This window comes from Corythoichthys intestinalis, chromosome 5 (genome assembly GCF_030265065.1).
Source record: "Corythoichthys intestinalis isolate RoL2023-P3 chromosome 5, ASM3026506v1, whole genome shotgun sequence".
NCBI classification, from domain to species: domain Eukaryota; kingdom Metazoa; phylum Chordata; class Actinopteri; order Syngnathiformes; family Syngnathidae; genus Corythoichthys; species Corythoichthys intestinalis.
Window position 1 is genome coordinate 37,722,187 of NC_080399.1, and position 13,427 is coordinate 37,735,613.

Consider the following 13,427-nt stretch of genomic DNA (forward strand, 5'->3'; position numbering starts at 1 on the left):
GAGTTTTGAAAATGTATATACACTATACATTAAAAAATATTGTACTGTTGTAGGAGGACTGCAGACTCCAACACATGTAACAAAATAAAATTGAGCTGAACCACATGCTACCTAGGCTGTGCTTCTCAATAGTGGGCCCTAGGGTGCTGCCATTTGGGGCTAATTTACAAACATATGATTTAATTGTAGTGGAAATACTTGTATTTTAGCCACTAACATGAATGACAGACCCTGAAAAAAACACTTCTGCCATTTGTTCAGTGTCACACTGACACGCGAAGAGCATTCCTGTGATCCCCATCACAAGCGAGGGATGAGGAGTGGGGGTCAATGGACAAATGGCCACAAGAAACCTCTTGAAAACAAGATTCTTTCGATACAATGGAGTCGTTTCTGTGTTCTTTTATTGATTGTCTGTGTTCCGATTTCAATTGTCATTCAGTGCTTTAAAAAGGTGGTCCCCAACCACCGGTATGGTAGTCCGCGAGCCACTCAGTACCAGTTTCCAAGAAAAAAAAAAAAAAAATTCTGTTCTAAACCCCTCATAGACGAGTATGGAGATAAGAAGCCAACGGCGCGCTGCTCCTCAGGGTTACCAGATCACACCGTTATCGAGAACCCATTCAGTCTGTCAGCACTACTGCACCTACGCACTCACTGCGCAGGCACTCTTCATACTATAATTATGGCAGCGCACTGTAAGTAAGTTTCAGAAACTCTTTCTTTTCGTAACAGTGTTAACAACTTTTGATGTGCAATAAACAGTGGCAACAGCTCCCAGGAGCAATAGGCACACTGTGCAGATGGCACCAATCCAGTGGTGCCACGTGTAGCCAGGGATAACGGCCTTTTTAGCACAGCATTGCTCAGCTGGTAGGACAGAAACCCATTCATTGTGAATGTCGACTGGGCCGTTCAATCATTGCGTTTTGTTGAGGTTTCCCGAGCATTGGCACGCTTGAAAAGCGCCTCAACCACGTTCTTGAGAAACTTGTATATGTCACCCTCATCTTGAATGAAAAAAGTCACAGCTTCGTGCTTGTGTTTCGTGTACTGTCGCGTAGGCATGTGCAGGTTACCAGTTTCAAGGTTTACCGTGGCATGAAAACGTCACGGTTTCAAACCACTAAAATTTTTTCGTCGTACCATTGTACGGTATTAGCTATTTTTTATGTCCCAAAAATGCAGCGAGAAATGGCTTGGAGCGACAGCGTTCACCCCTCCCCCTCCAGTTGTTGCTCTGTCCTGTGTCAGTTGGTGACACTACAGTCCCTGACAAAAGTCTTGTCGCTTATCTATTTTGTAGAAACAATTGCTAATAACCTGACTTTTAATTATTCAATTCGTTTCAGAAATGGCTCATATGAACACTAAGACCCTCCCAAATGATATTGAATGTACAAAAATATATTTGTTTCACTGGAAAAAGATCTATCATTTAATGAAGACATTTTGGCAAGACAAAAGTTTTGTCGCCTACAGAAAGTAGTGTGAAAATTGATTGAACAAAAAATGTACTTCAAATACAAAAATATGTTACATAACATAAGCGAATTAAGTAGTGGTGCTGTGAGATCCAAATTTAATATTTTGTATGACTTCCATGGGCTTGAAGGACTATCCATGTGGTTTGGCAAGGATTCATACAATTTATTGATGAAGTCATCAGCAACATCAAAGAAAGCAGTCTTGCATGCCTCCCAGAGTTGATCAACATTCTTGGGTTTCGTCTTCCATGCTTCCTCTTTCCTACCCCAGACATGCTCAATGATGTTCATGTCTGGTGACTGGGCTGGCCAGTCCTGGAGGATCTTGATCTTCTTTGCTCTTGAGGAACTTTGAGGTAGAGATTGAAGTATGCAAGAGAGCACCATCCTGCTGCAGAATTTGTCTCTTTTTATGGTTATTAATGTTAGAGGCAGCTAAGATTTGTGATATTTCAGACTATTTATGTTGCCTTCCACCCTGCAGATCTCTCGCACACCATCATACTGGATGTAACCCCAGACCATGATTTTGCCACCACCAAACTTCACTGTTTTTTGAGTGAATCTCGGATCCATGCAGGCTCCAGTAGGTCTCCTCATATATTTGCGGCGACTGTGGTGTAATCCAATGGATGATTCATCTGAAAAATCCACCTTTTTCCACCTTTCCAGCATCCATCCTTTTGACAGGCTGTGGGCCTTGGCAAATGCCACACGGTTTTTTAATTGTCTTTTGTTTAATGCTGGTTTCTGGGCACTGGTTCAACCATGGAGGCCATTACTAGACAGAATTCGACTGACTGTTCTGGTTGACACAGGGACTTCAGGTGACTAGGTCTCGTGGAGCTCTGCTGCAGTGGAAAAAGATCAAGATCCTCCAGGACTGGCCAGTCCAGTCACCAGACATAAACCTCATTGAGCACATCTGGGGTAGGATTTTTTTCTCTCTGGTGACTATCTGTGTTGAGAGAAAGTGTGGGTATGTGTGTGTGTATAATGTGTAAATAATGATACGAGTCATACACACGCTCCTTCTCTGTTAATATTCAACTAATTAATATTAATAGTAGTAGTATATTAACCCAGAAAAGGTGAACATACTCACATTCCTGCATCATAACTTGGACTGAGAGAGAAGTAGAAAATGAGTCTCAAAAAATGTTGAGATGAAGCTTTAAAGTCAGTGAAATGCCTGCAATATATTTATATACAGTGGTACCTCTACATACGAAGTTAATTCGTTCCAGGACCTTGTTTGTAAGTCGAAATGGTCGTATGTCGAGCAGGATTTTCCCATAGGAATACATTATAAGTCCATTAATTCGTTCCACAGCCCAAAAACCTACAGTAAATCCTTAATAAATACTGCTGGTACTATTAAAAATGGCAATTAAACATAGCAAAACAAATAAATTATGAATAAAAATCGGAATAATATAATAATAATAATAATAATAATTAATAATCATTCCTGTAAATAATGTAACGAATCGGATTCTAATGTGGCGGACACTTTTTGCTGTACCTGAACGCACCGCGGGGCTGACGTCACAGTGAGAGAGGTCAGTGCGGTAGAGATAATACTTTCGTTTTCTCAAGAGCACAGTCAAGCGCGGAGGGAAATGGACGTTTTGTGTTGAATAAGTTCTTAAATAAATGATAAAAACGTGACAAAGCTGGCGATTTCCTTGGCGACGTTACCACAATAATATTGTCACCTTAACTTAGAAAGACTGGCGAACGGTGGTCGGAAGAGGACCGTGAAGCTGTATTGTTAAGCCAGCTCATGGATGCGCACCCCAGCGCTCATATTTTTATATAATTTGCATTTTCATTTCAAAGGTAAGCATCACTTTTTTCCTTGTTTGACCAACTGTACCAATGTTTTGAAAATCTGTGTTGATTTCTCACACATGAAAATCCGCCATGCGTTCGTTTGCGGTGCTGTCATGTCGTCCTATTTGGAGCATGTAGTCGGATGTAGAAACAAATGGCGAGTCAAATTTTACGTCGGATGTCGAAAAGATCGGGTGTCGAAGCGATCGTATGTCGAGGTACCACTGTATATTTATATATTTTAATTTTATTTAGAAGTGTTTTTACTTTTTTACCGAAAATAATTGTTTTTGTTCTAATGTTTAACAACTTGAGCTGTGGCAGTGGGTTTAGTGTATAAGTATTATTTATTTCAGTTTTATTTAAAATATTTAAGCTATTATTTTTTTGTAGGGCTGTCAAAGTGATCGCGTTAACGGGCAGTAATGAATTTGTTAAATTAATCACGTTAAAATATTTGACGCATTTAACGCACATGCCCCGCTCAAACAGATTAAAATGACAGCACAGTGTAATGTCCACTTGTGTGTTTTTGTGTTTTGTTGCCCTCTGCTGGCGCTTGGGTGCGACTGATTTTATGGGTTTCAGCACCATGAGCATTGTGTAATTATTGACATCAACAATGGTGAGTTGCTAGTTTATTTTTTGATTGAAAATTTTACAAATTTTATTAAGAGGAAAACATTAAGAGGGGTTTTATTATAACATTTCTATAACTTGTACTTACATTTATCTTTTAAGAACTACAAGTCTTTCTATCCATGGATCAGTTTAACAGAAAGTTAATAATGTTAATGCCATCTTGTTGATTTATTGTTATAATAAACAAATACAGCACTTGTGTACCGTATGTTGAATGTATATATCCGTCTTGTGTCTTATCTTTCCATTCCAACAATAATTTACAGAAAAGTATTGCATATTTTATAAATGGTTTGAATTGCGATTAATTAAGATTAATTAATTTTTAAGCTGTAATTAACTCGATTCAAAATTCTAATCGTTTGACAGCCCTAATTTTTTGTTATTTTATTTAACATTATATTCATGTTGATGTTCCAATTTGCAATATGTTGTGAAATTTAAAAAAAAAAAAAAATCCTTTTCAATGTATTTTTTTTTTTAAACCATACATCTCAAACTAACAGATTTTAGAGCTATAATTGCAATACCGTGATACCGTGAAATAGTGGTATTTTTGCTTAAGGTTATCATATCGTCAAAATACTGGCACATGCCTTCTGTCGTGTTGTGCTTCGGAGCCCCCACACAACTCCAAAGTTGAGGCTTTCTTGTGCAACATTGTAAAAAGTCAATACATTTGTGCTTGGGATTTGCTAGGTCTGTCTGTCTTTGGGTGTCACGCAACTCCCACCCCCACAATCCACCTATCTCACATTGCAAAAATAATACGAGCACCCCTGGCTGTCACGCTGTGAGTTAGGCCATGTCTACAGTAGCTTTTTTAAAACCGAGGATCCTGCCCTCATACGTCCTGAAAAAATACTTATGTCCACACCGCCACGTTTGTAGGGGGGGGGGAAGCATCCACAGCCAACCGCATTTATTCGATTTTAAGTACATTCATAACAATGCACAAAAAAATAATCCCGTCCGTCACGTTTTCCTCAATATAGAGCAATGCTAGAGTTTTTAAATAAATGGAAGCAAAAAGCACCTGTCTAATTATTAGATCTAAACCCACTGTGAAGGGAGCCATGTTGACTCTAAATGTAAACATTGGTCTCATGTGTGACGTAGGAACAAAGTTTGTCGCTGACGGGGACGTTTCCACAGTTAAATCTTTGTTTATCAGTGTCCAGATGATGGCGCTACAAACGCAAATTTCACACAGCTTCACTTTCGTCGTAGTTTTTAAAAACCTTCATTTTCAATGCCCCAAAAATGCATGTGCATGTGGATGATAGGCAAAACTAGAAAAAGTTCTAATTTTTGCAAAATAGCCTGCTACGTGTAGACATGTCCTTAGGTTTTGTCAAGTATTTGCCCTAGTGTGTCTTGTCTTTGTGATTGCCCCTTGATTTCACCTGTTGTGCCTGCTCCTTGTCTGTTGACCAATCCACTGCCTCTTGTGTCCCCCACCTGTCGCTTATTGTCTCGTTACCTCATGTCTGTATTTAAGATCCCCATGTTTTGTCTGCTGTCTTGTTACGTCATTCTCGTCAATTCCTTCATCTCGTCTCCATGTTCCTATTGTTCCTGTATCCCAAAGTTTGATACCCAGTCTTTTGCTCTCCTCTTAAAGGGATCCTCTATTTCTAAGACAAGTAATTCTTAAAAGATAAATTTTAGTAGGAGTTATAATAATTTGGTATTAAAACCCCTCTTAATGTTTTTGTTTTAATAAAGTTTGTAAAATTATTTTAAGTGATAGGTCGCCATTCTTGTTACGTCGCAGTGCGTGACGTCACCTGTCCCGTTGCCGAAATTCCAGCGTGTCACTCGTTAGCTTTCCCAACATGTTGTCAGTTCTACCCTTCCTATTTGAACCAGATCTGAAAAGTGAAGAGCAGGACAGCACTGTCGGTCGTTCACAAGACGAGCTTCAGGGAAAAATGCGTGCAGCAAATACCTGATAAGACAAAAGTTGGGCAAAACTGGTGATGCGAGAGAGTGCTGTTTGGAACTCCGGTTTTATTAGCAGATATTCAAGGTAAGCATATTGCGTTTTCAAACTTATCCCAATATACTTATGTAGATTGTTAGCATCCAGAGCTGTCGTGTGCTTTACATACAGTACAGGCCAAAGAGCACACCCTGTGTAATCCATGTCTTGTACATTGTAACGCGTGGTACCTAGGATATGTGTATAAAAGTACCAAAAAGGGGAGAAGCTTCCACTTATGCACATTTATTCACAAAAAATATTTCCACCTTGACCACTCTTCACTCGGGAGCTCAGCAGTACACAAACACGCGTTCCCTGACGAACTCCAACATTGTTGTAAGGTCCACGTCAGAGTCACTGTCGTCACTGTAGCGTGCCATAGTGCTTTAATTATTTGGTATGATTTGGGGAAAACTCCCACGAAGAATAGTCAACATAAAAGATAGCAATAGTAATCCAAATCCGCGTTTTTTACTCACTCGAAGATCCAGGAATTAGACCGATACCATGGCAATGTCGCAGCCGTGCTTAGGCCGTCGATTCCAAAAAATAGACTGATCGAAAAGCCGCTGTGAGACCGACAAATCAAAAAAATGGACAGATCCAAAACCAATATTGCAGACGCGGTGGGACCGTCGGATCGGGTAAATAGACGGATCCCTTACTTGACTGAGGATCCACGAAAAATGTTCGGTCGCCAGTTGTAACGCGTGGTGGGTAGGATACGTGCATACAGGGACCAAAAAGGGGGAGAAGCTTCCACTTATGCACATTTATTCACTAAAAATAATAATTCCACCTTGACCACTCACTTTACTCCCCTTGTTTCCATTTGACTGGAAATTGCATCCAAAAGCAGCACATCGTGGCATTTTACTTCACGAGTTTAGGCAGCAATAAGCAATTGTTGAACACGCTACACATTTGGAGAGATCCCAATGACGTCATCACTGCGAGCCCGCAAACCATGGCCCCAACTAACGGTCAAAATATGGACTAAATATTATAAAATATTGCCATTGATTTAACATTTTATGTGTTTCTAACAACATATTTTAGTACAAGAGAACAATTGTGGTCTATTAGAGCCTACATGTATTTAAGTTAGAGGATCACTTTAAATTTGTTTTGTATTTTGTTTTCTGGACTTTTGTCACCCCTATTAAAACATTTTTTAGTTCAACACCACCCTACCTTGCCTTCCAGTTTTTTCCCTGCATTTGGATCCACTCCGTTGTCTGCCTGCTCGTCCTCGAGCTGTGACACTGGTTTCCACAAGCTAGGAACCAGAGATTGATGGTGCACATCTGTTGGACTTTTTTGATGATGATGCACTACAGTAGCTGATTTGACCATAGAGAGGGGGAATTTTCCAGCGGTGTGAATAAACTGCCGTGCGCGAATCCCTTTTGATACATCTGGGACGCCGCAGCGCTCTCCACTTCTTGATGGTGGAAACGCAAACAATTCTATAACATGGAGAATTAAGTGAAATTCCAAAGAGGTACTGGTTTTTTGTCGCATGCCTTCCTTGACTAACTGACCCCCATTGGATTTCACAGGCCAGATTCAGTCTATTTAATGATTAAGCCTTGTAAGGCACACTGACAAACATCAACATTTCAAATGTTTCAGTTTATTGGCCTCTGCTTTAGCAAATGTCACCCAGTTCGCTGAGCTCAGGTCTCCTGAGATGTCATGCATGAAGGTGATTTAATGTCAGAAACATTTTTATGACTTTAGAGGTATATTTTTCCATTATAAATGGTGTCACTTGGTCAAGCAGAAAAGTAAAAGGGAGGAAAAAAAGGTACTGATGACTAAGCCTGTCGCAATATGCAATCATTCCATTTATCGCACGGTAAATAAAAATGAAGGCGATAATTTTTCCGCTGCGATTTATCGCCTCGCGTGCACCTGCGTGCGCGCGTGCGGCTGACGTGCTGTTAAAAGTTCGGCTTCCTTGTTACCAGCTACGCAAAATGCATTTTAGTTCTGTTTTTAGTTTAGTGCAGTTTAAGTCTAGTGCAGGTGGACAAAAAGAAAAGAAAAGGTGACGCTTACCATTGAAATGAAGACGTTAATGATAGCAAAATATAAGTGTGCATCCATGAACTGGGTCGTAGAATGCCGATCTCGGCCGGTGTGGCGGTCCCCCTTCGTTCGCCAGTCTTTATAAGTTAAAGTGACAGTTCTTATTGTGGTAACGTCGCCTAAGAAATCGCCAGCTTCGTCAGGTTTCAAATCATTTATTCCATCAACTCACCGAGTGTCCACTGCTGTTGACGCCAGGATCGAAACAGAAAGTAAAATAGCGCTCTCCTGCTCACCGTCAGCCCCGCGGTGCGTTCAGGTACACAAAAAAAAAGTCTGCCACATTCCGCGGTGCGTTCAGGTACACTAAAAAAAGTCTGCCACATTAGAAGCCGATTCGTTACATAATTACAGGTACTGTACTGTATTATTGTTATTATTATATTATTGTTATTCTGATTTTAATTCATATTTTATTTGTTTTGCTCTTTGTAATTGCTATTTGCAATTGTAACAGCAGTATTTATTTAGGATGTAGTGTGGGTTTTTGGGCTGTGGAACGAATTATTGGAATTATAATGTATTCTTATGGGAAAATCCTGCTTGACTTACGACCATTTCGACTTACAAACAAGCTCCCGGAATGAATTAACTCCGTATGTAGAGGTACCACTGTATTACACATGAAACGCCATAGCAGAAGCTATGAGGGGAAACGTTTTCATTTGCCGAGATGCTTAAATTATTAAGTGGAATTTTATTTTTCTTAAAAACACATTTTATTTCTTCTGTGTTTCTGTGCAGTATTAATATTGTTGTCTTTTCCTAAAAAGTATTTTTGAATTTAAGAGTAAACATTTATTGCATTTAAATGGGTGTACATGATCTATTAATATATACTGTATTCTCACAGTGTTATTGTAATTTTTATTTTTTTTAATTGGGGGGGTGCAATAATATCGCAAATAATTTATGAAATAAATTATCGCACACTAAAATTTGTTATCGCGACAGGCCTACTGATGACTTTGTTATCCTCTCACACTACATCTTTATATCATGCTTACAAAAATTGGAAAACAGTTTTGCTATTCTCCAATGTCTTGTACTTACGGTCCTGTGTTTCAGCACTGGCAAAGCATTCACTGTAGAGACAGTGCATGGTGTGACAGAAATTGTCCAAAAGGGATTTTGGAGAAGCAGACCTCCAGCTGGATTCAGGCACTCTGCCTGACTCTTCTGTTAAACAATCCCAAATGTCCTGGATTGCACCTGGAAGCTCCTGCTGGAATGCCTGCACACAAACACAACGCATTCAGTCATATTTCTGTCGCTGTGGTGCCGAATACCTCACGAGAAACTAAACTTTTTTTGACAAATTAAATAAGAATTCCACAATTATAAATTCCACGGGTAAAAATAATCCTGAGGAAATGAAAAGACAAACAAGCAGCTAACTTGTGACCGATTAAGTGATTTGAAAGACAGTCAACAGCATTATTTTCATTAGATCAGAATGTTTGTTGAGGCTAAATTTAATGCATGTGTCCACCCCATGAGCAGTAGCAATGGCCTGACTGGCTGACGGCTTATCTAGATGGGCACAAACCTGTGCCGAGTAATGACTACCATACTTTGAAAAGTTACCGTAGGTTTTAAATATGTTCAACTGCATTGATTTGAGGGAATTTGCAGTTTGGGGCCAGTGAAACCATTTATCTTTGCAAACTCATCAGGGGGTATCTATTACAGAATTGTTTTTTTACCAAAATAATAAAGGAGTTATGTATATTTTAGGAGAACAATATTACTTTCTACTTTTATTTTCCGCGACTCTCGTAAGATAACAATAAGCGGTATGGAAAATGAATGAATGAATATTACCGGTGTAAAATAGTATGAAAATCAATTTTACGAGATTAAAGTCGGAACATTTTTAGAACATTGGGCCTCGTCACTAATAGATAAGTCATAAAGTTTTATCCCACTTTCATGCTTGGAGTAAATTTGACTTGGGTTCCATTATTTTAGATGGAGCAGCTGCCTTTGAGTGTACAAATTGGCCCATCTTTAGTTTTATGCGAGCGCAAGCTCTGCCAGACATTTTTGTCAACTTGGCAGACCATTATTTTAAATGAGGTGTCACTATGTGAGCTGTGGAAAGCTCATGTAATTGGCGACAAATCGAATCAGGCTATTCACACCTACTGTATAGTATGAGTGGGAACCTCTTGGTACCTCATGATACGATACGATTTGCTATGCAAAGCTCACGATAACGATGATCTGACGATATGGCGATACAACGATTATCGATACATTGGTCGGGAAATAATTCTAGGATATTCTACAAAACAACTGATAAAGAGAAAAACCAGCTATCTTCATCCTTCCGCTGTTGGTGTAACACCAGTAGACGTCCAGTCAATTTGAACTGGGAGTGTGGCAGCAAATGAACACCTCCCCTTTTCAAACGGAACCCTCCCACTTCTATGGCCATCACTGTCAGCCAGTGCCATGCAATGAGGTATTTTGGGCCATTTCAGGTCAATACCTGTTGATTTTCAGTCACTTGCCGTTGATTTGGGGGCATTTTATGGGTCACTTCCTGTTGATTTTGGGTTACAGAACAGGAAAAGACCTTGTAATGAATAGGCAGTGAGTCTAATTCAACTGGAAGTGACCTGTAAATGCCGTAAAATGAACAGAAAGTGACCTGTAAATCCTCCGAAAATTATAAAGAGTGACTGTAAATGCTTTGGTTTCGAAAGAACGGCCTTCCCAGTCTTAATGGATTGGGCGTCGAGCGCCGTCGATGGCTGTCATAGAGTTAACTGGCTATTAAGGTGGAAGATTTTGGTAGCAACTTGTTGGTTACTTATTTATTTTTTTAACATTTACATCTTTTAAAACGATATCTCGATTCTAGACGTGTGTATCGATAACCTTTTGGGATGCAATTTTTAACATTGACATATTTTTAAAACGATATCTCGTTTCTAGGCATGAGCGTATCGATAACCTTTTGGGGTGCAGAGTATAACGATAGATCACCATTTGGATATTTTGACATAGCAGCACAAAAAAAACCTTCTAAATGCAACTTCATGCACACATGCAAAATGTAAAAACACCCAGTCCAATCTGCCTCCCCGCGTGGCACAACCACACATTAGTTGACATTAGACTAGACACGAAATTGGAGCTAACTGTGATTGGCAGGCGACCAGTTCAGGATACACTGCTTCTTGCCCAAAGTCAGCTAGGATTGGGTCGAGCAGACCAAGGGGCCGTTTACATGGCTTATCTCTGAGAATACTAGCCCTTCTAAAAAAAATTGCATATTGTGATACAGTTCATTATTTTCTGTAATGTACTGATAAACATTAGACTTTCATATATTTTGGATTCATTACACACAACTGAAGTAGTTCAAGCCTTTTATTGTTTTAATATTGATGATTTTGGCAAAAAAAAGTCAAGAAAACCCAGAAATCCCTATCTTTGAGATATTAGCATATTTCATTAGACCAATACAAAAAAGTGTTTTTTAATACAAAAAAAGTCAACCTTCAATTACTTATTTCCGCTATTCACTCAATACTTGGTCGGGAATCCTTTTGAAGAAATGACTGCTTTAATGCGGCGTGGCATGGAGGCAATCAGCCTGTGGCACTGCTGGGGTGTTATGGAGGCCCAGGATGCTTCGATAGCGGCCTTAAGCTCATCCACAGTGTTGGGTCTGGTGTCTCTCAACTTCCTCTTCACAATATCCCACAGATTTTTTATCGGGTTCAGGTCAGGAGAGTTGGCAGGCCATTTGAGCATAGTAATGCCATGGTCAGTAAACCATTTACCAGTGGTTTTGGCACTGTGAGCAGGTGCCAGGTCGTGCTGAAAAATGAAATCTTCATCTCCTTAAAGCTTTTCAGCAGATAGAAGCATGAAGTTCTCCAAAATCTCCTGATAGCTAGCTGCATTGACCATGCCCTTGATAAAACAAAGTAGACCAACACCAAAAGCTGACATGGCACCCCAGACCATCACTGACTGTGGGTACTTGACACTGGACTTCAGGCATTTTGGCATTTCCTTCTCCCCAGTCTTCCTCCAAACTCTGGCACCTTGATTTCTGAATGACATGCAAAATTTGCTTTCATCTGAAAAAAGTACTTTGGACCACTGAGCAACAGTCCAGTGCTGCTTCTCTGTAGCCTAGGTCAGGTGCTTCTGCCGCTGTTTCAGGTTAAAAAGCGGCTCCAGCACACGCCTCTGCATGGTGGCTCTGGATGTTTCTACTCCAGACTCAGTCCAGTTTCTGCAGGTCCCCCAAGGTCTGGAATCGGCCCTTCTCCACAATCTTTCTCAGGGTGCGGTCACCTCTTCTGGTTGTGCAGCATTTCCAGCCACACTTTTGCCTTCCCACAGACTTCCCACTGAGGTGCCTTGATACACAACTCTGGGAACAGCCTATTTGCTCAGAAATTTCTTTGTGTCTTAGCTTCTTGCTTGAGGGTGTCAATGATGGCCTTCTGGACAGCAGTCAGGTTGGCAGTCTTGCCCATGATTGCAGTTTTGAGTAATGAACCAGGCTGGGAGTTTTTAAAAACCTCAGGAATCTTTCGCAGTTGTTTTGAGTTAATTCATTGATTCAGATGATTAGGTTAGTAGCTTCTTTAGAGTACCTTTTCATGACATGCTAATTTTTTGAGATAGTGATTTTTTTTTTTTTTTTGTGACTTTTTTGCCAAAATAATCAATATTAAAACAATAAACGGCTTGAACTATTTCAGTTGTGTGTAAGAAATCTAAAATAAATGAAAGTCTAATGTTTATCAGTACATTACAGAAAATAATGAACTTTGTCACAATATGCTAATTTTTTGAGAAGAAGAATTCTATCTCCATTAGAACGATGTCGCAATTCCGAGTGAAAATGACGTAATATTCATGCCAGGCCCTAGGGGGCAGTGCAGTTTTACAAGGCGACAACCAATGATGCACTTCCTTGACAACAACCTCCTCAGCACGGAAGACAACATATAAGCAATGGTGCCCCTGCGTTTTTATTATTTTGCTTCAAAAGACACGAACGTTAACGTTAAACATATTTAAATTAAAACTATTCTTAAAAAGTCAATTAAAGCCGAATTCTGGCATATTTTCTGTTTTGAATGTTTGGGCATGCGCGGTCGCTGCTACTAAAGTGACATGTGGAGCGAGAGCGTTCCACTTAAATGTTTGCGGAGCAAGCCCCGCAATCGAATCGTCCCGCTTTGGAGGCCGGAATTAAAAGTTTGGGTCTCCGCCTTACGTTTTCGCCATCACTATGTAAAGCAGAGGCCATTCCACAGCACAATCGTTGGGTCTTGGCAGTGCAGCGTCACCATGGAAACTGTCCCCAAGACCAAGAAATGTCTAAACCCAGAAATCAGCATGAC

The 13,427-nt window shown here is 40.0% G+C and overlaps 1 protein-coding gene across 4 annotated transcripts in view; it reads right to left on the reverse strand.

The window, feature by feature from the left end:
* il34 (interleukin 34) overlaps nucleotides 1-13,427 on the reverse strand; it is a 109,774-nt gene that overhangs the window by 12,359 nt on the left and 83,988 nt on the right. For 3 of the 4 annotated variants that reach the window (XM_057835941.1, XM_057835940.1, XM_057835939.1), the window contains exon 7: nucleotides 9,100-9,280. In XM_057835941.1, the coding sequence (XP_057691924.1) occupies nucleotides 9,100-9,280 (181 nt within the window). Of the gene's footprint in view, nucleotides 1-7,122; nucleotides 7,422-9,099; nucleotides 9,281-13,427 lie in introns of those variants that run through there. The other variant, XM_057835938.1, reaches the window with a different exon arrangement.